The following is a 26,342-nucleotide window of genomic DNA, read 5'->3' on the forward strand; positions in this document are numbered from 1 at the left end:
TTGTTTGATATTTTTTACACAGTCTATGGTTTATTCCAGCAGCCATACTCCTGAGCAAGATCTCCACATTCAGACTGCAACATCTTCATAGTGACATATATATAGATAAAATATTTAAATATGAAAATGGAGATGTACAGTACAGCAATTTAAAGGCATGGTTTGGTCATTATTTTTAGTTAAAATTCATTTTAATATATATATATATACACACACACACATTAACTTAAATCTCTTTAACACCCAAAGTCAGTGGTCTTCAGTCTATATTGTGGTAAACCACCTGGACAGGTCAGAGCATAGGTGAGAGCCAATTCCCTTCCAGGTGGAGCCTCAGCCCTTGGGGCCAATCACAGAAGAGGAGAGACTCCTCCCCCTCTGCTGTAATAAATGATGAAATGCATGTTCTCCTCTTTTTCTCTGTAAAAATAGTCCTACCGATATCACGCTGCACAATCCCCTTTTGGTTACTCTTTACAAATAAAGCAACTCAAAGCAGTCTTCTCAGCTTTTCCAAATAACATTTCTGCCCTTAAACTTGTGTTAAATGTACAAATACGGATATGCACAGAGCTAATTTCCACTAAGAAAAAAATATTTACAAAATTCCAGTGTAATGAATGGGAATATTTTGCAATAACTTAGTATCAGCCAGTTTGAATATACATATGCCTCAGCTGAGTCCGGGCCAGTTCACAGGTTAGATAGAGGATGAGACCCTGTCCCTTTAACACATTTACATTTAAGTCATTTAGCATACACTCTTACCCAGAGCAACTTACAGGAGGAGCAACTAGGGTTAAGTGCCTTGCTCAAGGGCACATCGACAGATTTTCCACCGATTCAGCAACATTTTGGTTACTGCCCCAACGCTCTTAACCGCTAGGCTTCCTGCCGCCCCTAACAACCCCTCCATCCACACACCTTTACCTTGTTTTGATTCTTGTTGCCATGGATGGTGTCAGTTACGTCACTTTGTTGTTATCATTGTTCTTAAAACATAATACAAAATACCAGTTTTAGAAACAGTGTTTGTCTTTTTAAAGCGTCTTGTAAAACAAAACAGTGCAAGAGGTGAGAGCGGAGCACGCCAGTTGACAACACCCTAGTGGTGGAAGTTTGGGTGGAGCAGCACTATAAGAAAGGATTTGTTGAAGAGCTTCCTGAGGGGTAGTGTCCTGAAGAGGCGCCCGCCTGGAAGGACGACAAAGCGAGAGAGAGACAGAGAGGGAAGGGGAGCCATTAAATCAACACTAGTGAAACTGACAAGTCTGGACATTTGGTTGAAAACCACCTGATGGTCCCACTCACCAAGAAGGGGTTACTAGAGACCCCGGGTGCGGCCATCGCCTGTCCAAAGGGAGTTACCACAGCCTTGGCCTGTCCATAGGCTGAAAACCCCACTCCTGGTGGACCAGAGAAAGAGTTGAATAATCAAGGTTTAAATGAAAAGGGTACACTACACAAATTCATGCAAAGCAAACATGCACCCATGCAAACAACCACACACACACCGTTGGGTTGCTGGGGATAGGCCGGAGGCTGGGGGAAGGGGGCCTGGCCAGGGAAAGGAGGTTGGAAGGTCCCACTGAAGCTGGTGGGGAGGTTGTAGGTAGCAGCGGTCCTGAATCCGGCTGGCATGCTCATGGACCCTGTGCCAAACGTGGCTGCAAGATAGGCGGGAGAGGAGAGGACACTCAATCTACACAATATCACATCAGTTACACAGAGCTCACACTACAAGATCACTGCTAAGTGCTAACGCAGACCACAAAACATCTGCACGCACACACACCCCTACCTACCTCGTCAAGCTATAATCACACCTAACGCCAGGTTAACATCGGCACACAACCTGAACTAAAAACACCTTTACACTTAAAAACACAGAGAAACAAACACAGCAACAACAAAACACCTACAGAGACTAGCTCTATCCATAACATAATCAGAATTAAATTAGACAGCATCTAGCACACAGCTACAGTACTAAAGCACTCAGGGTATAAGCACTCTTAGCAAAGGCAGTGTACAGAATCCAGGAGGGTGAGAAACAATAAGAAGCTTACAGTCAAGATGGTTGTGCAGTTAAAGGATACTCTTAAATGGTTATCTGGCAGTTTGATGTCCTTCCAACACCAGTTTACAACCTCAGAGCTCAGCTGGAGGACATACAAACCTCCAACAGCTATAGTCTGAAAAGCTACGACTGTTAGTTAGGCTATTTCTCTAGGCCAGCAAGGGGCAAGATGGGGTAATCAGCGATGCCACATCACTACAGTCTGGGAGCATCAATGAGGGCAATAGTGAGGGTAGAGGGGGGGATTGGTGAGGGCAGCTGAGGCATCAGGACCCCCACACTCACAGATACAGTAGAAGCAGCACTGGGGTCAGGGCACACAACACATGCACAGTCGGCGAGACAGTCACAGGACGCTCTGGAGAGCTCTAGGGAAGCACTGCCAGAGTCAAGACACAGGGAGGCAGAGAGGAGGGGAGGGAAGGAGAAAAGGAGTGAGCTGGAAGAGGAGGAGGGGACCTACCAAAGTGGGCTGGAGGGTAACCCTGCCCATGCAGAGCCCCAAACAGGCCTGTCCAGCATCACGAGAGCAATCAGACAAAGCCATTATCATTTGCACTGACACACCTTCACACTCTATTTACAGAAACACTCAGTCACCAATCAGTGTCTCTTTGATTTACTCTATGCAAGACTGTTACTACTTGGACTAGATCCTCATTTAGCTACAGAAAATTGTTAGTGAATAAGGCCGCCGTCTAGTAGCAGCCGAGCCACCGGCAATCGACTTAGAGATGAATACAATTAGCTGAGCGATGAAGTGAAGACATCTGGTTCGTAACCTCATTATGACCTCTGATGACTCGTGACCACGAGTCCTCTCACAGGGTTTCAGGCGGTCACAGTCATCCTCCGTAAAAGTAATCCAAGACTAGGGACTTGAGATTTCGGTTGATGACTAGGCTATTCCTTGAATTATGCGACTTAGAAAAGCTTTTACATGATCACCTGCCTCAGTTCATTTGGGAGATTTCAGCATGGCTGTTCTGCACGATCTCAAAACGGCCACGAACCACTGATAGTTAGATCAGCTTTAGTCATAGAGCTGTACGTCAGAGCTCATCTAGTATCTTTGCAATGGGGCTGCCCATGAGGCTTTGGGTGCGCCCTCTTATCTAACTCAGTGACCACGTCCGTATACCCGTACTTGCGTTCTGAATAGTGCGTTGATTGGGTATGAGCAAAATAAAATGTTTTAGAGGATGTGATATTTAGAACATTTTGAAAGCGTTCAATTCCAAGACGTCACACTCACTTCGGCTTTTCGTCTAGAACGAATTCGCTGCATGATATTGAGGAAGAGAATTGTCTTTTCAGACTACCACGTGATCAGACGTAATGTAAAAATGGCAGGGAACCCAATTGCGCATTACATGACGCCTTCTCAGTATGCGTGTCTAGTATGTTGAAATCCGTTGCTTACTGTATGTTCCATCTAAACAGTATGTAGTATAGTTAGTACATAGTATGACATGTTTTGTAAATAGTAGGAAGAATGATTTCAGACACAGCCTATGGCTTTAGTTTCAAGTACATTGGGTATGCAAGACTTCCGTGGCGTGTCCCCACCTGCTGCCGCCACGGCCGCTGCTCTCCCGTTGCTCTGGAAGGGGTTGGTGGGGGCTGTCGCCGGGGCAACGGCTGCAACAGCAAAAGGGTTTGTTGACAGACCTGGCAGAAGGGAAGAGGAGACATCTAACTCCTATTAGTTCATCTCTGAGTAGCTAAGTGTCTACAACTCTGGAGAAATGTGTTGCGGTCCCATTCTAAATCCACCCCATTCTCCCCGAAGTGTGCACTCATTCACTCGCCCTCATGGACTGAAAAGTAATAGACGCAAACGAGTGAGTGAAATATGAGGAAAACTCCCATGCTTACACCTACCCAGTGGTTTTTAAACCCAAGAGGCGAGTGAGCTAGTGAAGCACACACTGAGGGGGAAAGGGTAGGGATGGAAACACACACATGGAGTGATGTCACTCACCTCCAAAACCCTGGGGCATGCTGGACATGCATTGCTGTGCCTGGGCTGACGAGACTCCTGTCACAGGGCCAAACATCCCCCTGGGAAACAACAACGGCGTTAGAGTGACCCCATGGACCAGACCATGACAGAGGCTGTATCCCAAGTGACAGCCTATTACGCCTACATGGACCCTAGCAGTAGTACTAAAAGTAGTGCACTTTTAGAGAACAGGGTGCAATTTGAGGTGAGAGGGCTGAGTATCATTTTGAAAGGCAGACTTACTTGTTGATTTATATATTTACAAAGATGTCAATATGAGACAGACAGAAAGACCTCAAGGCATAGACTAGAGGGTAATGGAAAGAGGGTGAATTCCTCGGATGGCGCGTTCTCGTACCCTTGTGAAGTGCTAACGGTGTTGTAGACGCTGGTGGCGGGGGCCGACGAGCCAAACACGTTGTCCAGCTCGGCCAGCGCGGCGTAGCGGTCTGCCGCCGACGTACCCGTCAGCTGACTCTGGGGGTGACGCAGTACTGCCGACGCCCCCGGGGGGAGAGAGCCTGGAACCCCGCTCGGGACACTACCTCCTGAAAACACACAGACTGGTTCACAACACAGGAGGCCAGGGGGGCACTGCAGAAGCTCCATCCGTCTCCTACACCCGGCAGCGAGGGCAACAACACATCACGCCCACTCAAACGAGACCTGACCCTGCTCCTCTACCAGTAGGCCTACATGGAGATAAATATCATAACTGGCTCAAACTTTTCTGACCCTTCCATCTTCAAAAGCGCCACGAAGGTCTGCTTCACCGTATGCATATTAACAGTAGAATTAGCCCGGGACTCGATGAGTAGCCTACCAATACCCGCCAGTCTAATAAATCTATGTAACATCCACAATCACAAATAAATATATTCATATTTTGTTTAGGGTCATAAAAAAAACATGCTACTAAGACAATTTTTTTCAATGGAGGCGCCATGTCAATGAAATGAACTTGTTCATTTAGCAGACATCACATGCTTTTATATTCCCCAGGCCTTTACAATATGAATATCATGGAATATAAGAGAATACAATAGAAAGGATATTTCTCCAAATGGGTATTTGCTGACTGTCATCAGCAGGCATGGAGCTGTGATTATTCTGGATAAAAAACATATTCTGAAAAGGGAGACTATCTGTAAAACATTGTGTTGTTTGGCAAAACTAAGTCAATTAAAAACCTTGGAATAAGGTAAAGCAATCAAAATGTCTGGCCTGTAAGGACCTCTGTAATATTATTTTGAAAAGTGTCAAAACAAACAACAAATGTCAAAAAGATGCCCTCTGTTGGTCAAACTAGCATTAAAAGGCAACAATGGCTGACAGTAAAATACTATGACATCATGCAATGTGCCATACCATTCCGCAGCACCCCACAAGCTGTGCTGTGGTATGACGCAACCTTTAAATGAGGACCCACTGACCCTGCTCGTTCAGAAAGGATGGGACCCGGACTTTATCTATTCTACACCATGCATGAGCTCATGGTCCCCAACCCGATAGCCATCTCACTCTACTCGACGCATCTTGAAGTCTGCCAAACAGAGTGGGGGCTCGCAGCAGGGACAGGCTAACCTTGCTCTGTTTTGTCAGAGCTAAAGATGGTATCCAGGTCAGCCAGAGCTGCGTATCTATCGGCGAGGACGCTAGTATTGTCTCTGTCTACCGGCCCATTGGGCGTTCCTGCAGAGGAGGCGTTACTCTGGCTCTGGGAGGAGGAAGTGAAGCATCCAGTTGGCACTACAGGATTTGGGAAAGTGGTCAAAATTAGCTAAATATCTAGCGTTAACTTGCTAGCGTTAACTAGGCCCCCCCAAGGCCGTGCTACCTGTGAGAGAGAGACGACAGAAAGGAGTCACATGAAGGGCCTGGGGGTGGGTGTGTGTGTTTCTGACTGTGCAGCATAAATCTGAGGATGGATTGAACACTGTGTGCTACAGGAGGCAGGCAGCATCTACAGAGCACAGCAGTGTCATCTGTAATTTCCAACAGTGCCGTGCTTCATCTGACCTGAAATCAATGGAGAGGATCTGCATTATACTGTTGAGTAGTATAACAGATCTAAATGGGGTCAACGGTGGCAGACTTGAAATGAGCCTAACGGCAGTCATGCGCCTTAGTCTGACTGTCACAAGAGCCACACAGTGGCTTCAAGTGTGTTTGTAGGAAGATTGGTGTCTTTCTTAGCAATCGTCTCACACGGAGGGTTAGTTCAGCACAGAGACCGAGGTTAGGTCACGGTCTGAGGAAACAGCGTGAGAGTCGAAGCATCATCACTTCACGGGGAGTGGTTTGAGGGAGGAACCTGACTGTTGCTATGGGAATGAGAAATCCTGTCTACTCTCCTGTCTTAACAAATTAACACTGAATTACTGAATCACCTACACTGTTACAAGATCTTAGTACAATACACAGGTGGAGAAATCTCTTGATTTTTTATTAATAATCTCAAATCATTCTTAAGAGGATTTTCTGCAGGATAAGAGTTCCAGAGGCCGAGGTAAAAGTTGCCCATCTTTTCTTTCCTACACTGTTGGCTGCAGTTTAGACTGCATGATATCATGTTATTTTGCACCAATGGCCCTGTACTTCTGGATATGAACAGGTCAACACACGCATCCACAGACAGGCACACACACACTCATCAATAGGAACAACCATAGGCATTGATATGGGAAAACCCCTAGAGCCTACCAGACAGACAGAGTGGGGAGAAAGGTGTTAGCTAGAGGCTGAGCCCAGTGAGAGAACTTACTGTGAGCACCTGCACCCGGGTGAGGTAGAGCAGTGCCAGCGGTGGCAAACTCACCCACACTGCGGCTGGATGAGAGGGACGTGAACGCTGGCAGCCAAAACAGGATGGGGGCGGGGGGGTGAGTACCAGAGAGACAGGGTGAGAAGAAAAAAAACCAAGAGAAAGAAATATAAACCAAAAAGGGGGGAAAAGTGTGAACGTCACCCAAAAGCAAAACCAAATCATAACAGAGCGAATGGAGTCGGTGTGAAAGCAGAAGCCAGGCAGTGTGGTGGTCAGTGTGGATGAGAGAAAGGGGTGCATCTCCATAGTCTAAAGTGGTTTCCTCTCATCGTCTCCTCATCTGCAAACAGATTCTTTCAGATCAGTGCGGATGATGGAAAGGAGACAAGGAGAGGACGCCACTGTAGAGTGCTGCGATGCACCCAGAGAGCAGTGCTTTCCCATCCACCACTGCGTAGAAGTAATCTGCAGACAGTGTCCAGCAGAGGGCGGTGTGGTACATTCAAAACTAATTCCCTTGGGAGCCAGTGAGTAAGTGTGTGTGTGCCTTGAGCAGCCAGCTAGCAAATAGAGCCAATGAGAGTGAATTGTTGTCATTAATGCTAACTACAACACAGACAAAATGGACACAAACACATGACAAGTAGGAGTGAACTGATGTGAGTGTGTAACAGAGACAGACACACAGCGACAGAAAAGACAGAGCCTCTGGGAAAGGAGGAAGAGTGCCTATGTGAAAATGTGAGCGTGTGTGAGATAGAGACTGGCCATGAGAGGTGAATGGAGCATGCTCTACCTGTATGTGAGGTCTGGAAGGGGGCTTGGGGTGCCGAGGGGAAAGCACCCGGTGGACCCGCGCTCCCAAACGCATCAAAGTTAGCAAAGTCTGCATTTGCGTTCTGAGCAGCTGGAGGTTTGTACAAGGGTCAGACACATAAAATCAAAAAAGACAAACAAAACAGGACTCAATGAATGAGACAACTAATGGTCACATGACACAGGCAGCAACCCAAATGGCACTCTATTGCTTTAGTGCACTACTTTTGACCAGTGCTCTGGTCAAAAATAGTGCACTAAATAGGGAATAGTGGCAATTTGGACAGAAAATGACACATTGAGAGATATGGAACTGAACTAGATTTCTAATGACAGACTAGCTAATGACAGACTGGCACCAGATGACAATGACCATCCAAAAATGGATGTGATGATGATAGGTTCACATTCTCCTATAGAGCACTGCTCTGACCTAAGCTCATGTTCCCTTCTAGTGTGTGTGTGTGTGTGTGTGTGTGTGTGTGTGTGTGTGTGTGTGTGTGTGTGCCACTGTCCTGGTTCAATGTAAAACATATTTTAAATGAAGCACACAGTACATCCATTGATTCCACGCTCTCATCGTCATGGCAATTCTGAATAATACAAATAATAAATCAACAAAAGCAAAGTTGGTAGAATGAATCATTTAATTCGATCTCTATAGATGTTTGAATGTATAATGTTTGGTTGGTAAGTGTAACAGTGTTAATTTGAAACCCCATTTGATTTCCTCGCCATGGTCATTCTACTAATGAGAATTCAATTACATTTCAATGTGATATCACAGTCGAGAAGAGCAACTTCAGTAGAATGTCGAATGTTAACAGGCACCAATGTTGACTAGGAACTCGGCAACCACCTCAAGACTAGATGTCTGACTTGGCTCTGCTATTGAAGATTATAAAAATGGTTCACAAATTAACTTCAACACCCAGTAATTTCACCAGTTCATACCATGGACGGCACAGAGACGCATCTTCCTACGATAACTTCAAATTCCATCAATGGTAAGCATCAAATACTGTATTCTTACCATGATTTGGTTAATTTCTGGTTTTCCATTTGGCTTATTATGGAGTATTTCTCAAATTCCATGTAGATAAATGGAATTAGTTTTATTGTTACTTTAGGCCAGGTCCTCCCGAGTGACTCATAGATCTGGCATTTTGAGCATTTGTACGTTCCAGTCCCTAAACATGGCCAGCTTCTGCTACCACAACCAGCACCTGCCTGAGCAGGAGAAACATCTGTTCTACAAGAACATGGGAGATGATACACAAGGTGGAGATCTGCAGAAAAGAGAGGATGAAGAGATGGGGAAACTGGAAGCCCTTCTGGGGGTGTTAGGAGTGGGCTGCAGAGATGGGCTTCCTGTGACTTCCTGTGGATTTATTTTGTTTAAGTAGTAGAAAATAGGATAGGAAAGGGTTGATAGGTATGTAGGTTATTGTCCATTTTCTATTAAAAAAAAAGGAATCATATTTCAAGTACCAAATTGTGATGTGTTTTTAGAGGGCGTGCGTGTGTCTTTCAGCCTCGTGTGGGCTGACCTTGGTGCAGCCTCTCTGCACCAAGGTAGAACTTTATGGCTCTTTTGAGGATGAGAAAACGTTATCCTCTGAGCAAACAGCTTTACGTTGGCCTCAGTAACCAAGGAGACTGACCGCCCATAGCCCTATGAGAACTCTGGTATCTGGCGATGCTTTACATAGATCAGTGTGATGGACAATGAGGGGGTTAAAAACATATCCAAAAACTTGGAAATCAACCAATCCACCATCATTAACAATGGAAAAATCAAATGATTTATTATTGAAATAGCCTGGGCAACCGAGATAAACAGATTGGTACAATTTAAGGCCATGTGGCAAACCATAATGCAGGCACTAGGGAGGGGGGTGTGAACATGCGGGTCTGGGCAGAGGAGATGACGTCGTTGTTTGTGTGCAAGTTGTCATTCTTATGTGTATATTTGTATCGTGAGATGAAAAACAAAGTGTGGTAAGAAAAAGTGAAGGTCCTGAAATTAAGGAAATCGAAATGCCTCAAGTTTCTTCCCACTACCATAAAACAGACTTTTGGACAGCTGAAGCAAAACACCCAAATACTCTTCAGGAAACTGACCTCTTTCTAATTCCATAACTATGAGTGGATCATTGAGTATAGGTATCATTGACCAATGGAGTCTAAGCACTAAGCAGTAGATGTAACCACTGTGCCGAGGGTTTTTCTAACACAAGGTGTAGTGACCGCTCCGGGGACCGGTGCAGCTCGTGCCACTCCTCCTCCTTACCTGGCTGACTGTTGAAATGTGCAAAGTTGGCAAAGTTGGCCGCCGAGCCTGCTGCAGTCTGAGAGTGGGGCGGCGCGGCGAAGATGTCGCCGCCCAGGTCGCTGAGGAGGTCAAACTTCTTGTCGTGGAACTGCTGCTGCTGGCTCAGCTGGAGGGCCTGGGCCACACGGCTCCCCACCGGAGACTAGAGAGACAACAGGGCTGTGTTCATTGGGGCATGCCGTAGCAAAACGCTTTGCAACAGAAAACAAAAATGGACGTTTCTTATTGGACAGAAGTTTGGATGGAACCTCCCCGTTTCACTCCATTTTGTGCTAAATATGACCCAGTTAACTCACAGAGAGACGGACACTTCAACCATGCAGAAATAGTTCACCTGGATATCCGCACTTCACACAGGCCATCTTGTCGAAAGCAACTCAAAAAAATATATGATGTTTTGCCTACTAGAGCCAGGAGGGTTTACTGAACAGGAAAAACTCCCTGGGCCCTACTTCAGGTCAGGAAAAACGTTGTACGGCCTGTTATCAGCCAGCTGAGTAACCAGTGTGTCTTACTTGACTGGGCGTGTGCTTGTTGAGGTGCAAGGTGGGGGCCGACTCGCCCAGCAGTGTTTTGAGGGGTCGGACCTCGGGGGTGCTGCTGGTGCTGCTGGCTGACGAGCCGGAGATGGAGGCGTGGACAGAAGCCACCACTTTGGCCTGCTCCGGGGGAACAAACCTAAATCACAACAACAACCATGTTCAATTGGTTACACAGCAACACAGGCTTTAATTGAAATGGACTCCCATAACCCAGCATCTCAGAGCAAGTTTTCAATGATAGCATGACGGTAAATGCCGCCAGGGTAAACGGGACTTGTCGTCAGAGTTAAAATAGGTTCAACTTTTGCCATCGCGTTGTTTACTACCGGATGTTGATTTGCACTGTTTGTTTACTGGTATCATCATAGCAACGCATACCGTCGTTACGCCACCCTCTTCCTTGCCCCGCTATGCTGACTGGTATGACGGTTGTGTGGAAATATTAGACTTTCCTTTTGGATTCAACTAACGCATACAGTGACCCAAACATCATCCACCAAATACATCTGGGTTGTTACTGCTGCAAAGTGCCTTGCTGCTCGTTCTGACCAGAGCTCTATGGACTACAGCAGCCTCTCACCATCTCTTCTTCTCGTATTTCTCCTGAAGGAACTCCTTGACTTTCTGGGGTTCCCTGAAGTCCGGTATGGAGGTGGTTCTGTCGTCGTAAAGCCCCAGCCATATCTGTTTGCATGACTAGAGAAGACAGACGAGAGAGAGAGAGACAGAGAGACAGAGAGACAGAGAGACAGAGAGACAGAGAGACAGAGAGACAGAGAGACAGAGAGACAGAGAGACAGAGAGACAGAGAGACAGAGAGACAGAGAGACAGAGAGAGAGGACGGACAGAGAGAGCAGAAAAACATGTTTGGTGAAAAATGAAAGGCGAATAAAAGTCACATGCAAATCAGAAGATGTGGTTCATCACCTTTACAGAGGAAAAAGACAAGCGTGAAAGAGAGAGAGAAAACCCTTCAACACCTCCAGGCCAAGACATCTGCAGCAGAATGTAGCACATTCAGGGTCATTCCAGGGTGTCTCTTGGGAGCCCGGAAATGGAGCGATCTACAGACAACTTGCCAAGGGATAAGAGATGTTACAGTATACATGGATATCTAGCATTTTACAATTAGACGCAGACAAACAACCGAATACATACTGAAACAGAGAGACAGACGGACAGGAGGAGAGACAGGAGGAGAGGAGAGAGACAAACCGAGCCTGAGAGATAGGAGGAGAGGAGAGAGAGAGACCGAGACACCAAAAAAAGAGATAGACCGAAAGAGAGAGACACCGAGAGAGACACACAGAGAGAGAGAGAGAGACCGAGAGAGAAACTATTTATAAAAAGAGGACAGACAACAGCAGACAGTAAAGTCAAGGCTGAAGATAATGCATGTCCTCCAAGGCTTGTGTCGATGTTTCCAATAGGCCTAGAATATTCTTCTACATAAAGCACCTGACATACATAGCCTGCAGAACAGCAACAAGGACAAGCACAGGCTCAATTCTGTACCACTACCACATCATCTAGCAGAAGAGCATTACTCCAATTCAGAATCCTTGGCAGATTAAAGTGTGTGTGTGTGTGTGTGTGTGTCAGGGCCAACTAAATAAGTAACCAGACACATGGAATGCATGAGTGAGCATCAGAGCACCATCTCCTGAAAGAGCTGCTCTGTGTCTGTTGTGCCGGGGCCACCCGGTCGGCAGGCCACCACGCTATTCTCAGAGAACACACAAATCACACTTTACAGGATTAGGGGATATATCTGTGGAATGTCACCCAAAACCAAAAGGGGGAAAGGGTGAGGCCGGCCATATAGGATTCTGGAACACCACGTATGGATTTCCATGATCTGGGGTTAGAGTAAGTTGTATCACATCAGACCATGATTGGGAGTCCCATAGGGCGCCGCACAATTGGCCCAGCATCGTCCGGGTTTGGCCGTCATTGTAAATAAGAACTGACTTGCCAAGTCAAATACAGGTTAATGTTTTTTATCAAACAAAAAGAGGTGGACATACGAATGGTGGCCTAGCTTGGAGGACAATGGAAGTTGAATTGAAACATAGGCTACTAGCCGGGTCCCAGATCTGTTTGTGTGCCTGGCCATCACGATGAGCATAGAAGTCAGCAAGAGAGCATAAACAGATCTGGGACCAGGCTTGAAAAACACTTCTTTATCATTATAAACCTTTGTGTTTCTGCATTCTAGTCTCCATCGGGGTGCTAAGAACTGGAAGAGCTGGACAACAAAAACTAGCATTTCATTTTGGCCTGTTTGCTTCCCTTTGGTTCCTAGTGAATACAACCCAGGCAGACATCAGCCATGTTGACAACAGTCCTGGGAGGTCTGTGGGGCCCGGTCACAATGTTTGACCCTACCTCATTGCCGTGTTTCTGGAGAAACTCGATTTCCTGTTGCGTGAAGGTCGTCATGGAGATGGACTTCACTCTGTGGGGTGGGTTCAGCCCTCGCCTGAGGACAGGAGAGGGGGAGAGAAGAGAAGAAAGCCGGAGGAAGATGGGAAAGGGGAGGAGAAATGAAAGAACAGGAAGATGGGAGAGGGGAGGGAAAGCAGGAAGGGGGTTAATTTAATTGTAAAGCATCACAGATTAAGAGCTCCCATTAGATAGGATCAGAAGATTCAGATCCCTGTACTGACAGCTCCTCAGACTGGCGCGATTAATTAGGAACATGCTGAGTTCTGCTGGGCTTATGACTGCAGAATCTGGGACAACAGAGACATCACTAGAGAGGGGGAGAGAGAGAGCAATTTATCCCTTGTATAGCCTAACACGGGTACTGAAACCCAGGTTGCCGTCACGACACACAAGACCGTGTTAGCTCACTGAGCTCAATCCTAAACGGTAGGCCTCGATTGAACACTAGTCTAAGTCTCATGCAAGGTTACTTATCATGCAATGCTCGTTGAGCCACCTAGCTCCGTTACACTTAAAGGCAGTTAGTTAGCCTAGGTGTGTGTATGTGTGTGTGAGCAAGTGTTTGATGAAAGTGTGTGAGCTTTTAGAGTATGTGCTCGAGTCTCCTTGTGATGTGTGAGTGAGCCCGAGCCATAGGGCGGGTCGGTTTCCTGCCTCCATTTCCTGTGCACGGCTCTGCTCCGGTGTGCACGCCATTTCAAGAAGGGGGGGGGTCTGAGTCACTCGGGACACCTGAGCCTCAGCACTTGTTAGTAAGATTTGTCTCGTTAACATTTGCTCTAGACCACTAGTTTTCAACCTGTGGTCCGGGGTACTGCAGGTGGTCCGCAATTTTTGTAATATATATAAATATATATTAATAAAAACAGTTGGGAGTATTAATGGTATAATACACAATTTGACATTACAAATTGTTTATAATAATAGGCCTGTTTACATTCACTACTAAAATGGACTAAATTTGACAGCCAAGATATTTTATGTAAAAAGGAATCTGCGAATGGTGGTCCTCGCACACACACACTTTGCCTAAACAGTCTCCTTGGAGACCCAAGAGCTCTAAAAGCTCTAGAGAACATGGGAGGGAGGGAGCAACGCTGTGTAAGACTAGACTAGGGCTGTTCTTCAATTATTCACTGCTCTTGCCTTTAGCCCTCTGTTGAAATTAGGGATGAGTGCCACCCAAATGGTAGAGCAGCTCATTGTATGACTATGGATCACCCATCCATCACCTTCCATCTTCAGTTCTATACAGCCCTACTCACTCAACTGACTGACTGGAACGGCACTCAGAGTTCCCTGGTCAAAAGTAGTGACACTAGACTGGGAATAGGGTGTCATTTGGTACACGGCCTGTGTATGGGGTTAAATTATCGCTACACTCGCGCAAGCATTTCGCTACACTCGCATTAACATCTACTAACCATGTGTATGTGATAGAGGTCGACCGATTAATTAGGGCCGATTTCAAGTTTTTATAACAATCTGTATTTTTGGACACCAATTTGCAGATTTTTTTTTTTTTTCACCTTTATTTAACCAGGCAAGTCAGTTAAGAACACATTCTTATTTTCAATGATGGCCTAGGAACGGTGGGTTAACTGCCTTGTTCAGGGGCAGAACGACAGATTTTTACCTTGTCAGCTCAGGGATTCGTTTTTGCAACCTTCTGGTTACAAGTACAACTCTCTAACCACCTGTCTTACATTGCCCTCCACGAGGAGTCTGCGTGGCAGGCTGACTACCTGTTACGTGAGGGCAGCAAGAAGCCACGGTAAGTTACTAGCTAGTATTAAACTTATCATATAAAAACAATCATTCAATCATAATCACTAGTTAACTACACATGGTTGATGATATTACTAGTTTATCTAGTGTGTCCTGCGTTGCATATAATCGATGCGGTGCCTGTTAATTTCTCATTGAATCACAGCGTACTTCGACAAACAGGTGATGATTTAACAAGCGCATTTGCAAAAAAAGCACTGTCGTTGCACCAATGTACCCAACCATAAACATCAATGCCTTTCTTTAAAATCTATACACAAGTATATATTTTTAAACCTGCATATTTAGTTAATATTGCCTGCTAACATGAATTTCTTATAACTAGGGAAATGGTGTCAGGGTATATGCAGCAGTTTGGGCCGCCTGGCTCATTGCGAACTGTGTGAATTCCTAACAAAGGCCGTAATTAATTTGCCAGAATTTTACGTAATTATGACATAACATTGAAGGTTGTACAATGTAACAGCAATATTTAGACTTATGATGCCACCCGTTAGATAAAATACGGAACAGTTCCGTATTTCACTGAAAGAATAAACGTTTTGTTTTCGAAATGATAGTTTCCGGATTGGACCATATTAATGACCAAAGGCTCGTATTTCTGTGTGTTATTATGTTATAATTAAGTTTATGATTTGATATTTGATAGAGCAGCCTGACTGAGCGATGGTAGGCAGCAGCAGGCTCGTAAGCATTCATTCAAACAGCACTTTTGTGCGTTTTTCCAGCAGCTCTTCACAATGCTTCAAGCATTGCGCTGTTTATGACTATCAACTCCCGAGATTAGGCTGGTGTAACCGATGTGAAATGGCTAGCTAGTTAGCGGGGTGAGCGCTAATAGCATTTCAAACGTCACTCGCTCTGAGACTTGGAGTGGTTGTTCCCCTTGTTCTGCATGGGTAACGCTGCTTCGGGGGTGGCTGTTGTCGAAGTGTTCCTGGTTCGAGCCCAGGTAGGAGCGAGGAGAGGGACGGAAGCTATACTGTTACACTGGCAATACTAAAGTGCCTATAAGAACATCCAATAGTCAAAGGTATATGAAATACAAATCGTATAGAGAAATTGTTCTATAATTCCTACAATAACTACAACCTAAAACTTCTTACCTGGGAATATTGAAGACTCATGTTAAAAGGAACCACCAGCTTTCATATGTTCTCATGTTCTGAGCAAGGAACTTAAACGTTAGCTTTCTCACATGGCACTTTTACTTCTTCATTATTTATTTGAGGCTAAATTGATATTATTGATGTATTATATTAACTTAAAATAAGTGTTCATTCAGTATTGTTGTAATTGTCATTATTTAAAAATATATATATGTATATATATATATATAGTGCCTTGCGAAAGTATTCGGCCCCCTTGAACTTTGCGACCTTTTGCCACATTTCAGGCTTCAAACATAAAGATATAAAACTGTATTTTTTTGTGAAGAATCAACAACAAGTGGGACACAATCATGAAGTGGAACGACATTTATTGGATATTTCAAACTTTAACAAATCAAAAACTGAAAAATTGGGCGTGCAAAATTATTCAGCCCCTTTACTTTCAGTGCAGCAAACTCTCTCCAGAAGTTCAGTGAGGATCTCTGAATGATCCAATGTTGACCTAAATGACTAATGATGATAAATACAATCCACCTGTGTGTAATCAAGTCTCCGTATAAATGCACCTGCACTGTGATAAGTCTCAGAGGTCCGTTAAAAGCGCAGAGAGCATCATGAAGAACAAGGAACACACCAGGCAGGTCCGAGATACTGTTGTGAAGAAGTTTAAAGCCGGATTTGGATACAAAAAGATTTCCCAAGCTTTAAACATCCCAAGGAGCACTGTGCAAGCGATAATATTGAAATGGAAGGAGTATCAGACCACTGCAAATCTACCAAGACCTGGCCGTCCCTCTAAACTTTCAGCTCATACAAGGAGAAGACTGATCAGAGATGCAGCCAAGAGGCCCATGATCACTCTGGATGAACTGCAGAGATCTACAGCTGAGGTGGGAGACTCTGTCCATAGGACAACAATCAGTCGTATATTGCACAAATCTGGCCTTTATGGAAGAGTGGCAAGAAGAAAGTCATTTCTTAAAGATATCCATAAAAAGTGTTGTTTAAAGTTTGCCACAAGCCACCTGGGAGACACACCAAACATGTGGAAGAAGGTGCTCTGGTCAGATGAAACCAAAATTGAACTTTCTGGCAACAATGCAAAACGTTATGTTTGGCGTAAACATGGTGGTGGCAGCATCATGGTTTGGGCCTGCTTTTCTTCAGCAGGGACAGGGAAGATGGTTAAAATTGATGGGAAGATGGATGGAGCCAAATACAGGACCATTCTGGAAGAAAATGGAGTCTGCAAAAGACCTGAGACTGGGACAGAGATTTGTCTTCCAACAAGACAATGATCCAAAACATAAAGCAAAATCTACAATGGAATGGTTCAAAAATAAACATATCCAGGTGTTAGAATGGCCAAGTCAAAGTCCAGACCTGAATCCAATCGAGAATCTGTGGAAAGAACTGAAAACTGCTGTTCACAAATGCTCTCCATCCAACCTCACTGAGCTCGAGCTGTTTTGCAAGGAGGAATGGGAAAAAATGTCAGTCTCTCGACGTGCAAAACTGATAGAGACATACCCCAAGCGACTTACAGCTGTAATCGCAGCAAAAGGTGGCGCTACAAAGTATTAACTTAAGGGGGCTGAATAATTTTGCACGCCCAATTTTTCAGTTTTTGATTTGTTAAAAAAGTTTGAAATATCCAATAAATGTCGTTCCACTTCATGATTGTGTCCCACTTGTTGTTGATTCTTCACAAAAAAATACAGTTTTATATCTTTATGTTTGAAGCCTGAAATGTGGCAAAAGGTCGCAAAGTTCAAGGGGGCCGAATACTTTCGCAAGGCACTGTGTGTGTGTATGTATATATATATATATATATATATATATATATATATATATATATATATAGTAAATCGGTATCGGCTTTTTTTGGTCCTCCATTAATCGGTATCGGTGTTGAAATACCATAATCGGTCGACCTCTAGTATGTGACCAATAAAATGTTATTTGAATTACTGACCAATTACAGGGGTAGTTGTATATTCAGATCTACTATTGAGCTTTGGGGTGTATCCACTTTGTCACAAATAGAATGACTGACACATAAAGGCCTCACACTGAGATTACAGTCAACCTGTGTTACATACCAGACACCGAACGAAAGATAACAGACCAAAACGGGGAGGAACGAGTTTGAACTTGAGAAAAGCTTGTTTTCTGCTGCAAAACCTTTTGCTACGGTGTGAAGTGCACTAATGAATGAGACCCAGACCAATACATACATTCTATTCAGCCTGTCAGAAGCATCATTCCGACCATGTTCATGCTGGCACAAAGTACAGCACACCCGACAGCGCAGTTGTGGTCACAAGTGCAGGGAACATTTGACTTTTCAACCTTCTCTCTCTAGCTAAGACCGGCCAGTTAGCCAACCATGAGGGCGAAGTGAGTGTTTGACTCTGTGTGTGTGTGTGTGTGTGTGTGGGGCATATGAAGGATCAGTTCAGTCTCATGAGGAGGAAAGTAGGTCAGATACTGGGAGAGAGTTCCAAACCCCTCCAGCTCTGAAAAAGGATGGCATCACACCGCAATTGAACAATTCAGACACTTTGTAATCACTGAGTGTGAGTACGTGGTTACAGTGAAACCCAGTTGATTTGCATACCCAGTGGTATTGTCAAACTTTCACACTATTCTCTCACTCTCACACAGTATGTGTAGAGAGAGCGGAAACACCCAGCAGGGAAGCGCCTAGCATACGGACTCCTCCAGGATGAGAGACAGACAGAGACAAAGACAGACAGAGACCAAGAGAGACAGACCGACCGAGAGAGACAGGGGGACAGACCGACCGAGAGAGACAGGGGGACAGACCGACCGAGAGAGACAGGGGGACAGACCGACCGAGAGAGACAGGGGGACAGACCGACCGAGAGAGACAGGGGGACAGACCGACCGAGAGAGACAGGGGGACAGGCCGACCGAGAGAGACAGACAGACAGACAGACCGAGAGAGACAGACAGACAGACAGACCGAGAGAGACAGACAGACCGAGAGAGACAAACAGACCGAGAGAGACGGACAGACCGAGAGATGGACAGAGGGGGACAGGCCGAGATATGGACAGAGGGGGACAGGCCGAGAGATGGACAGACAGAGAGATGGACAGACAGAGAGATGGACAGACAGAGAGATGGACAGACAGAGAGATGGACAGACAGAGAGATGGACAGACAGAGAGATGGACAGACAGAGAGATGGACAGACAGAGAGATGGACAGACAGAGAGATGGACAGACAGAGAGATGGACAGACAGAGAGATGGACAGACAGAGAGATGGACAGACAGAGAGATGGACAGACAGAGAGATGGACAGACAGAGAGATGGACAGACAGAGAGATGGACAGACACAGAGCGGGACAGAGACAGAGCGGGACAGACCGAGAGGGACAGACCGAGAGGGACAGACCGAGAGGGACAGACCGAGAGGGACAGACCGAGAGGGACAGACCGAGAGGGACAGAGACAGAGATGGACAGAGACAGAGATGGACAGAGACAGAGATGGACAGAGAGCGCTGAACCCATAGCCCAGCAGAGGCCATCTATGCAGCATCCTCACCAGCCAACGCCTCTGTAGTACTCAGACACAAACACTTCTTAGCCAAAGCCAACAGATGACCCTGTAGATGATAACATGGTGTCCGTCAGCACCGTTCAGCATTCATTCAATGCTTACAAGAACACAAGGGTCAGTCATCTTGATTCAGTTCACCATAAACTATGGTTGGGCTCTGGAGTTTTTACTAATCAAATTAACCAGAAAATTCAAATAGATCTGAGGTTTTCCTGGTCAAGTCACATGGTCACTATAAAAACTTCCTACTGTAAGGAAATCTCTACAACAAACATTGTGTTCCTCCTGGGGAAAGCCTCTCCACCTTCATATGGAATGTATTTACACAGTAGATTCCAACCCCACCCATTATACAAGCCACAGGCGAGGGGGGGGGGCCTGGCTCTGAACCCCTGACAAGTAGGCAAGCAGTTAGCTAACTGGCTTAATTAATAACGACTCCAATGAGTTAGCCTAACTAACTGACCTAGTTAACGACTCAAATCAGTTAGCCTAACTAACTGACCTAGTTACCGACTCAAATAAGTTAGCCTAATTAATTGGCCTAGTTACCGACTCAAATGAGTTAGCCTAACTAACTGGCCTAGTTAACGACTCAAATGGGTTAGCCTAACTAACTGGCCTAGTTAACGACTCAAATGGGTTAGCCTAACTAACTGGCCTAGTTAACGACTCAAATGGGTTAGCCTAACTAACTGGCCTAGTTAACGACTCAAATGAGTTAGCCTAACTAACTGGCCTAGTTAACGACTCAAATGGGTTAGCCTAACTAACTGGCCTAGTTAACGACTCAAATGAGTTAGCCTAACTAACTGGCCTAGTTAACGACTCAAATCGATGACGAGAAGACAAGACCAAAAACCAACTGTTAATCTCAAACCAAATCAAAAGGCATTAGGATCAACAGAAGTAAAAGAGAGTCCCATGAATGGGCATTGAAATAGTGAGTGGGGTCTTTAAGAAGGAAGGTTCCTGTAGAAGGAAAGGGGTCAATAAAGAGACAGAGCTCAGGAAGATGGGTGTGAAACTGGTCACATTTCCCTCAGATTCCTCTTCAGGGTGTGGGGAGGACAGACATGCCAGCAGCACTAAGAGCTATCCTATAAAAAATACAAACACACACATCCTTAAATTATAGGCCTAAACCAGGAGCTTGTAACACTATGATTAGTCTGTGTCTGTATAAGTCGCCAAGCACAAATGGGTCTCAAAGAACACAATGGGGCAGTTTCTTAGACCCAGAATAAGCCTACTGCTGGACTAAAATGCTTCCTCAACGCAGAGTCCCCACTGAAAGTGTTTTCCAAGAAAAATACTAATCTGGGTCAGGGAAATTGTCCCGCATACAGTAATTTGATGCTAACCTCCTCTACCCTTTCTGGGAACCAAAGTGAGAGAGCTGAAGTCAATTCGCAACTTCCTGCATTTTTCCACTTCCTGTTTAACTACCCTGCTTGCTGCTGATGTAGCGAAACAGGGCCAAAGGGCCATGCCACCACTTCCCCACACTAGAATCACACCAGGCTTCCTGCATACATACAGTACCAAGAGGCAGACAGCAAAGCAGTCCTTTCCCCTGAGTCCCACACGTCTCTCTAGCTCAGCAACATGGCAGTCGCTCAGTCCTGCCAAGAAAGATTTGCACAAGACTCAAGATTCACCGCATAAGTAAAATGGATCGCCTGATCAGCAGAAAGGAGGATAGGTCAGTGAGGTCATTGTTCTGCTGGGAAACCAAATATAATCCCGGCAGTACTAAAGATGACCACCTAGCTACTGTGTTATTACATTGGAACAAGGTGTCGACCACTAGCTAGACTACATATGAATAACCTAACTGATATGGCTAGCCTATAGGCCTACGTTTGGTAGGTAAAGTCTAGGTAGTATACACTTTACAGTTTGGCTACCATCTTCTTTTTCACATTACACAGTCAGAGACAGTGTGAACCTCTTCAGAGGAGCCTGTGTGTCTGAGCTTAGAAATTAATTCCATTATCCCACATCAAAGTTTAATACTACAGCACCACAGGGAAATTCACAGTGGAATCCCTGCAGAACCATTACAGAGATGAGCGAGAAGGGCCAAACTCTGTCCATCTGCAATGATTATCACACAGTGTTCTCACAGTTGAAGCGCACCCCCCACCCCTCCCCCTTAGCTGCCAAAACTAAGACATGATAAACACTGCCCACCCAGATAGAAGCATTTAGGCTAGTCCTCATGATGCAAATACACACCTAAAACTGATCCAGTGTGTGTCATAAGAGAAAAGGGTTGTGGTGCAGGAGAACAATTCTGACGGGGAAAACCCAACACGGAGACAGGTGCACCTTAAAAGCAGACTGGGAAGCTGCCGAGTCAGTCTCAGTTCCCCTACCTCTTTACGGAGCTATGAAGGACTTAATAAGAGAGTCAGGGAGGGACACACACACTTCACCTTTTCTGCCTTTATTAAGCTAACCATTATCCTCTAATGGACCATGACAGGTTGACCTCAGTGAGGCATTGAGGGTAGGAAAGCTAAGCCCGGCGACTGGCGTCTCACTGGGCAGCATTGACGAAGTAACCAGGACATTACAAAGAACAACTTATTGAATTAACAGGCAATGTGGTTGTGTTTCTTTCTGAACAAGGTTACACAAGTGTCTCCACAAAGGCCTCGGCAAACAGTGGTGGCCTGGGAGGGAGGCGGAGGAATGGCTACAGCAAATCTCATAGACAAACTGATAATAGTGAAAAATCTCTGAATGTACTGACTAGCACAACATGGGTGGTTTCAACTGTAAGAAAGAGTGAAAACTGAAATCCCCCAAAGACTTGAGAGGAAAGATGTTCTTCAAGTGATAATGAAAAGATGAGCATAACTACGTCATATAGATCTACTAAAGAATATTATAGGCTAGCAAACCAGGGAGGGCTGGGGTATTTTTCATCTCATTTGCATGTCTGCAGGAATTCCTTCAATGGCGAAAACAAGCTTGATGCTGTTGAAGACACCTGATGTTCTTCAACATAGCTGCAAAGCAGAAAATTATTAAAGGGAAAGGGGATACCCAGTCAGTTGTACAACTGAATGCATTCAACTGAAATATGTCTTCCGCATTTAACCCAACCCCTCTGAATCAGAGAGGAGCGGGGGGGGGCTGCCATAATCAACATCCACGTCTTCGGCGCCCGGGAAACAGTGGGTTAACTGCCTTGATCAGGGGCAGAACGGCAGATATTTACCTCGTCACCAATGACGTCCTCTGTTTGAGATATGTAACAGGTCATTCGTTACCATGCATTCAATCACCAGGCATTGCCAGATTCTGAACAAACAAGGTCAGGTTGACATGAAATAGCCAAGTGGCACATAAAAATCTAGAAAAGTATCTTGTTTTATTCTCTGCCTGTGTGGTGTTATTTTCCCCACAGATCTTTTAAAATGCATTTCCTCAACAATATTTGACATTTAATTGAGATTACATTATTTTGTTGCGAGTAGGAATGAGAAAAGCCCAGCTTCGGTCCCACTAATCCTCAAATCCCAAACTATACAGATGCTTGGTTACACAAGCGTACAAGCCAGAGGTACTGCATCAACCTTGCATCACAGAAATACTGTAATGTTAAATAGTCAAATGCCATTTTGCAATTGAGTTGCCCCTATGAACTGCATAGCTTGGTAGATGACACTTGTTTTAATATGGTCAACTTTGCCTGGCTTGATAGCTAGCTGGGTGGTCGACCAAAAAAAAGCTGTGTGGTGGGCGAAAAAAAAAAAACTCTAGCTAGCCACCTGAGGAGAAAAGTTAGCTGGCTCATGTGCAGGCTACTCTCAGACTAGACGTAACATAGTAAACCAAAATCTGGGACACTGAAATTAGTATGATATGTTACCTTTGTTATGGTTACATAAAATAGAAGGTTAATCTCCAGCAAAAAAATATATTTTGGTATTTGTTTCACTAGTCCATTGTTGGATATAGTCCCTAAATGTTTTGCATGTCACAATCAAGTTTTCAAGATATATATCCTTCAAAATACAGAAATACAGCCAGTATTGATACATTTAGCCCCATATGATGCAAAACGCCTCATCCAGCTGTATGTCTGTGTGGGACTATACAAACAACGGACTAATGAAACAAATACCAAAGGATGGTTTTCGGGTGGAATTGTTATTTAAGTAGACTCAGCAATATGACTTAGATGCAGGAAGTAAAAAGCATAGTGGACGTTGGGCCAGTAACTGAAATGTTGCTAGATCGAATCCCCGAGCTGACAAGGTAAAAATCTGTCGTTCTGCCCCTGAACAAGGCAGTTAACCCACTGTTCCTAGGCTGTCAATGTAAATAAGAATGTGTTCTTAACTGACTTGCCAAGTTAAATAAAGGTTAAATAAAAAAATATATATAACAAAACTACTAAGAGCATTGAAGCATGAGGCTCAACTTCTCTGCTGTTTTGGTTCCCTGGCTACCTACATTTCTGTGTGTGTGCCTACATTTTTCAACTTAGGCGCACATGTGCTCCTTGTAAAAAAAGGTCAGTGTAAAGACCTGCATATGAAATGTAACATATACCAATTAGGTCTCCCGGATTTTCGTTCACTATGTTACATCTACTCCTGAGTCCAGGTTGCAGTGTGAAAACTACTGCAGCAGGTGACACGTTTTTTAAAATGATACTCATCTTGTCCACACATCTCAAACTCGCTAAACACACCCATCTCAGTCTGGCTTCTCGCCTAGATACCTTCACATGTAGCAGTTTACAATTTAGTTAGGTACAGTAGCTAACTAAACTGAATGACGCGTTAATTGATTTGATCCAGCTAACGTTAGCTTCTGTAGCTAACTACTGTACTGGTAAATTGCCGTTACAGTATGTGGCTAGCTAGTTAGGCTACTAAGCTCGCTGGTGGCTAAGATGTGCTAACTGTATCTGGTTATTTAGCAAACTATCATATTCTTGTACTAGATAAAGTCAGATTAACGAAATATATCTAACGTTATTTAGCTAGCTATAGCAGCAGACACCCAACCCACAAGACAATTTCAGCTCGAAGTGGAAAGAGACAGGGAGGAATGGATTATAGCTAACTACTTAGCTAACGGTTAGCTAGCAAGTAACTAGGTAGTTAGCATCCTGAATGCGGCCTGTCAACGCGGAATGAAAAGGTCACTCATCCAATCACATTTATACTTACAGTATGCCAGAGCAGGAGGTGCAGACGAAAGACCCCACCGTCATGTTGGCATAGGTTGGGCCGCGCTGATCGCAGTCAAAGCACTTTCTGTTAGGAGGCAAACTCGTCATTTCTCTCAGCATCTTCAGGTGTTTCTCCTCCTGCTTTCTTTTCGCACTCGCCGCCATGACTGTGACAAATAGGGGAAGGAAACAAAACCAGGGAAGGATGGGGAATTGCAGGTAACGGGAAAAGCTTTTGCTGCTAAACGGGTACCTACTCTGAAAGGAAGAGTGGCTACTGTGACTGTCGGCTGAACAGGAGGCGTTGTAAGTCAAGAGAGGAGAGTCACGCACTGCACGCTCCTGATTTCCATGGGTTTACCAGCGCCACCAACGGATTGACGCTTATCATTTCATGTGGCCTAATTCCTGGCACTTTCCTTTTCATGATACCAAGAGGAAACACCCCTCTCATCTCAAACGTCTCTAGATGTAAATCTATTATTAGTCTATCATTAATTGGAACAAGAATTTGAATATAATAGTTAGAATATAATTTGGCACGGAGGTGGTTTTATTTTGCTCCGTAAGTCTTCTGAGAAAATAAAAAAATACATATATTTTTTTCATTTACATTGTGGGACATAAAATACTGTTGTAAAAACAGGAAATCAGCTCCAAGTGATTTTAATTTAAGAAATCTGTTCCCAAGTATTCCCACGCATAATAGAGAGACACATGATCATAAACAAACGTAAGCAAGGTTTGAAGTGATTGTTTTAGTCTAACATTATATCTCTTTGGGCTTCTTGCGGTCAATTTGCAGTCTACTAATTATTTGTAATTATGTTCCAGCCCCCCGACCATCTCCTCAACAAAAGAATCAGCGGCTGAATCTAGTTGAATATCCCTGGAATAGAAGATGTCAGATATGTGTAGAAGATTTGTAGATGTCAGAGATGTGCAGAAGATTTGTATGTCACCTACTGTACCTTAGGCGACGATGTGTTATAGATTTCAATGATCGTAAATTGCTTATTTATTAGTGGTGGAACACAATTTGAGAGTGCTATTCTCACTGGTTTTCTTATCATTCAGACAAAAATCAGCACATAATGTTGATGGGCTACTGCATTGATAGTAAATGAAAAGGCTGTTGTGCTTGCATGCCCCATGTGAGTGACTGTGCTTCACATTCATGGCTCCTACTGTTTAAAAACAAGTGCTGTTTCCTGGAACTCCAAGGGTGACTCGGTCCCACTGAGTAGCCTACACCTGAGAGAAGATCTGTTTTGACAACTTACCTTGGAGGACACTGGCTTAACATAGGTCAAGAGCACTGGGCCTGTATTCATAAAGCATCTCACAATAGGAGTGCTGATCCAGGATCAGGTTGCCCCTCTTATTCATTATGATTCAAAAGGCAAAACCTACATTGAGATGCATTTTGAATACGGGTCAAGAAACATCAGTCTATCAATACAAATGTATCAGCGCAGAAAAACAAGTGCAGAATCCAATGTCAATTTTAAGACAAAATACAAATGGACATGAATGAGAAGGAGGATGTAACCCTTTCTACCCTGCTCTGTGATCCTAGTGATTAATATAGTAAGATGTAGGCCTATTAGGGCTGGCCTACACTTTCTGCCTGCAGAAATTCTACCCCTAAAGG

The 26,342-nt window shown here is 44.6% G+C and overlaps 1 protein-coding gene across 7 annotated transcripts; it reads right to left on the reverse strand.

Annotated features, from left to right (window-relative positions):
• Positions 1 to 172: 172 nt before the first annotated feature.
• Positions 173 to 25,105, reverse strand: LOC110503748 (arf-GAP domain and FG repeat-containing protein 1). Of its 7 annotated transcripts, XM_036961052.1 has the most exons (14): positions 24,946 to 25,105; positions 24,687 to 24,855; positions 12,935 to 13,028; positions 11,126 to 11,241; positions 10,519 to 10,681; positions 9,962 to 10,145; positions 7,649 to 7,759; positions 6,850 to 6,936; positions 4,444 to 4,633; positions 4,065 to 4,144; positions 3,650 to 3,775; positions 1,515 to 1,667; positions 1,312 to 1,406; positions 180 to 1,194 (listed from the first exon to the last, which is right to left on the reverse strand). In XM_036961052.1, exons 2-14 carry the CDS (start codon positions 24,851 to 24,853, stop codon positions 1,135 to 1,137), a joined length of 1,626 nt encoding a protein of 541 aa, XP_036816947.1. In that variant the 5' UTR covers positions 24,854 to 24,855; positions 24,946 to 25,105; the 3' UTR covers positions 180 to 1,134. The 7 variants fall into 7 exon arrangements, with proteins under 7 accessions (XP_021437924.1, XP_036816948.1, XP_036816949.1 ...); XM_021582249.2 differs by having other exon boundaries at positions 173 to 1,194; positions 3,650 to 3,751; positions 24,687 to 25,092; XM_021582248.2 differs by having other exon boundaries at positions 24,687 to 25,094.
• Between the last annotated feature and the right edge of the window lie 1,237 nt (positions 25,106 to 26,342).

This window comes from Oncorhynchus mykiss, chromosome 24 (assembly GCF_013265735.2).
Source record: "Oncorhynchus mykiss isolate Arlee chromosome 24, USDA_OmykA_1.1, whole genome shotgun sequence".
NCBI lineage: Eukaryota > Metazoa > Chordata > Actinopteri > Salmoniformes > Salmonidae > Oncorhynchus > Oncorhynchus mykiss.

Excerpts from the sequence above, each read along its gene's own strand:
- LOC110503748 (XM_036961052.1), bottom strand. The coding sequence starts at position 24,853 with ATGGCGGCGAGTGCGAAAAGAAAGCAGGAGGAGAAACACCTGAAGATG. Across the intron at positions 13,029-24,686 it reads ACCTCCTGCTCTGGCATACT|GCGAGGGCTGAACCCACCCC; the intron begins GTAAGTATAAAT and ends TCCTGTCCTCAG. Across the intron at positions 11,242-12,934 it reads TCCAGAAACACGGCAATGAG|TCATGCAAACAGATATGGCT; the intron begins GTAGGGTCAAAC and ends TGTCTTCTCTAG.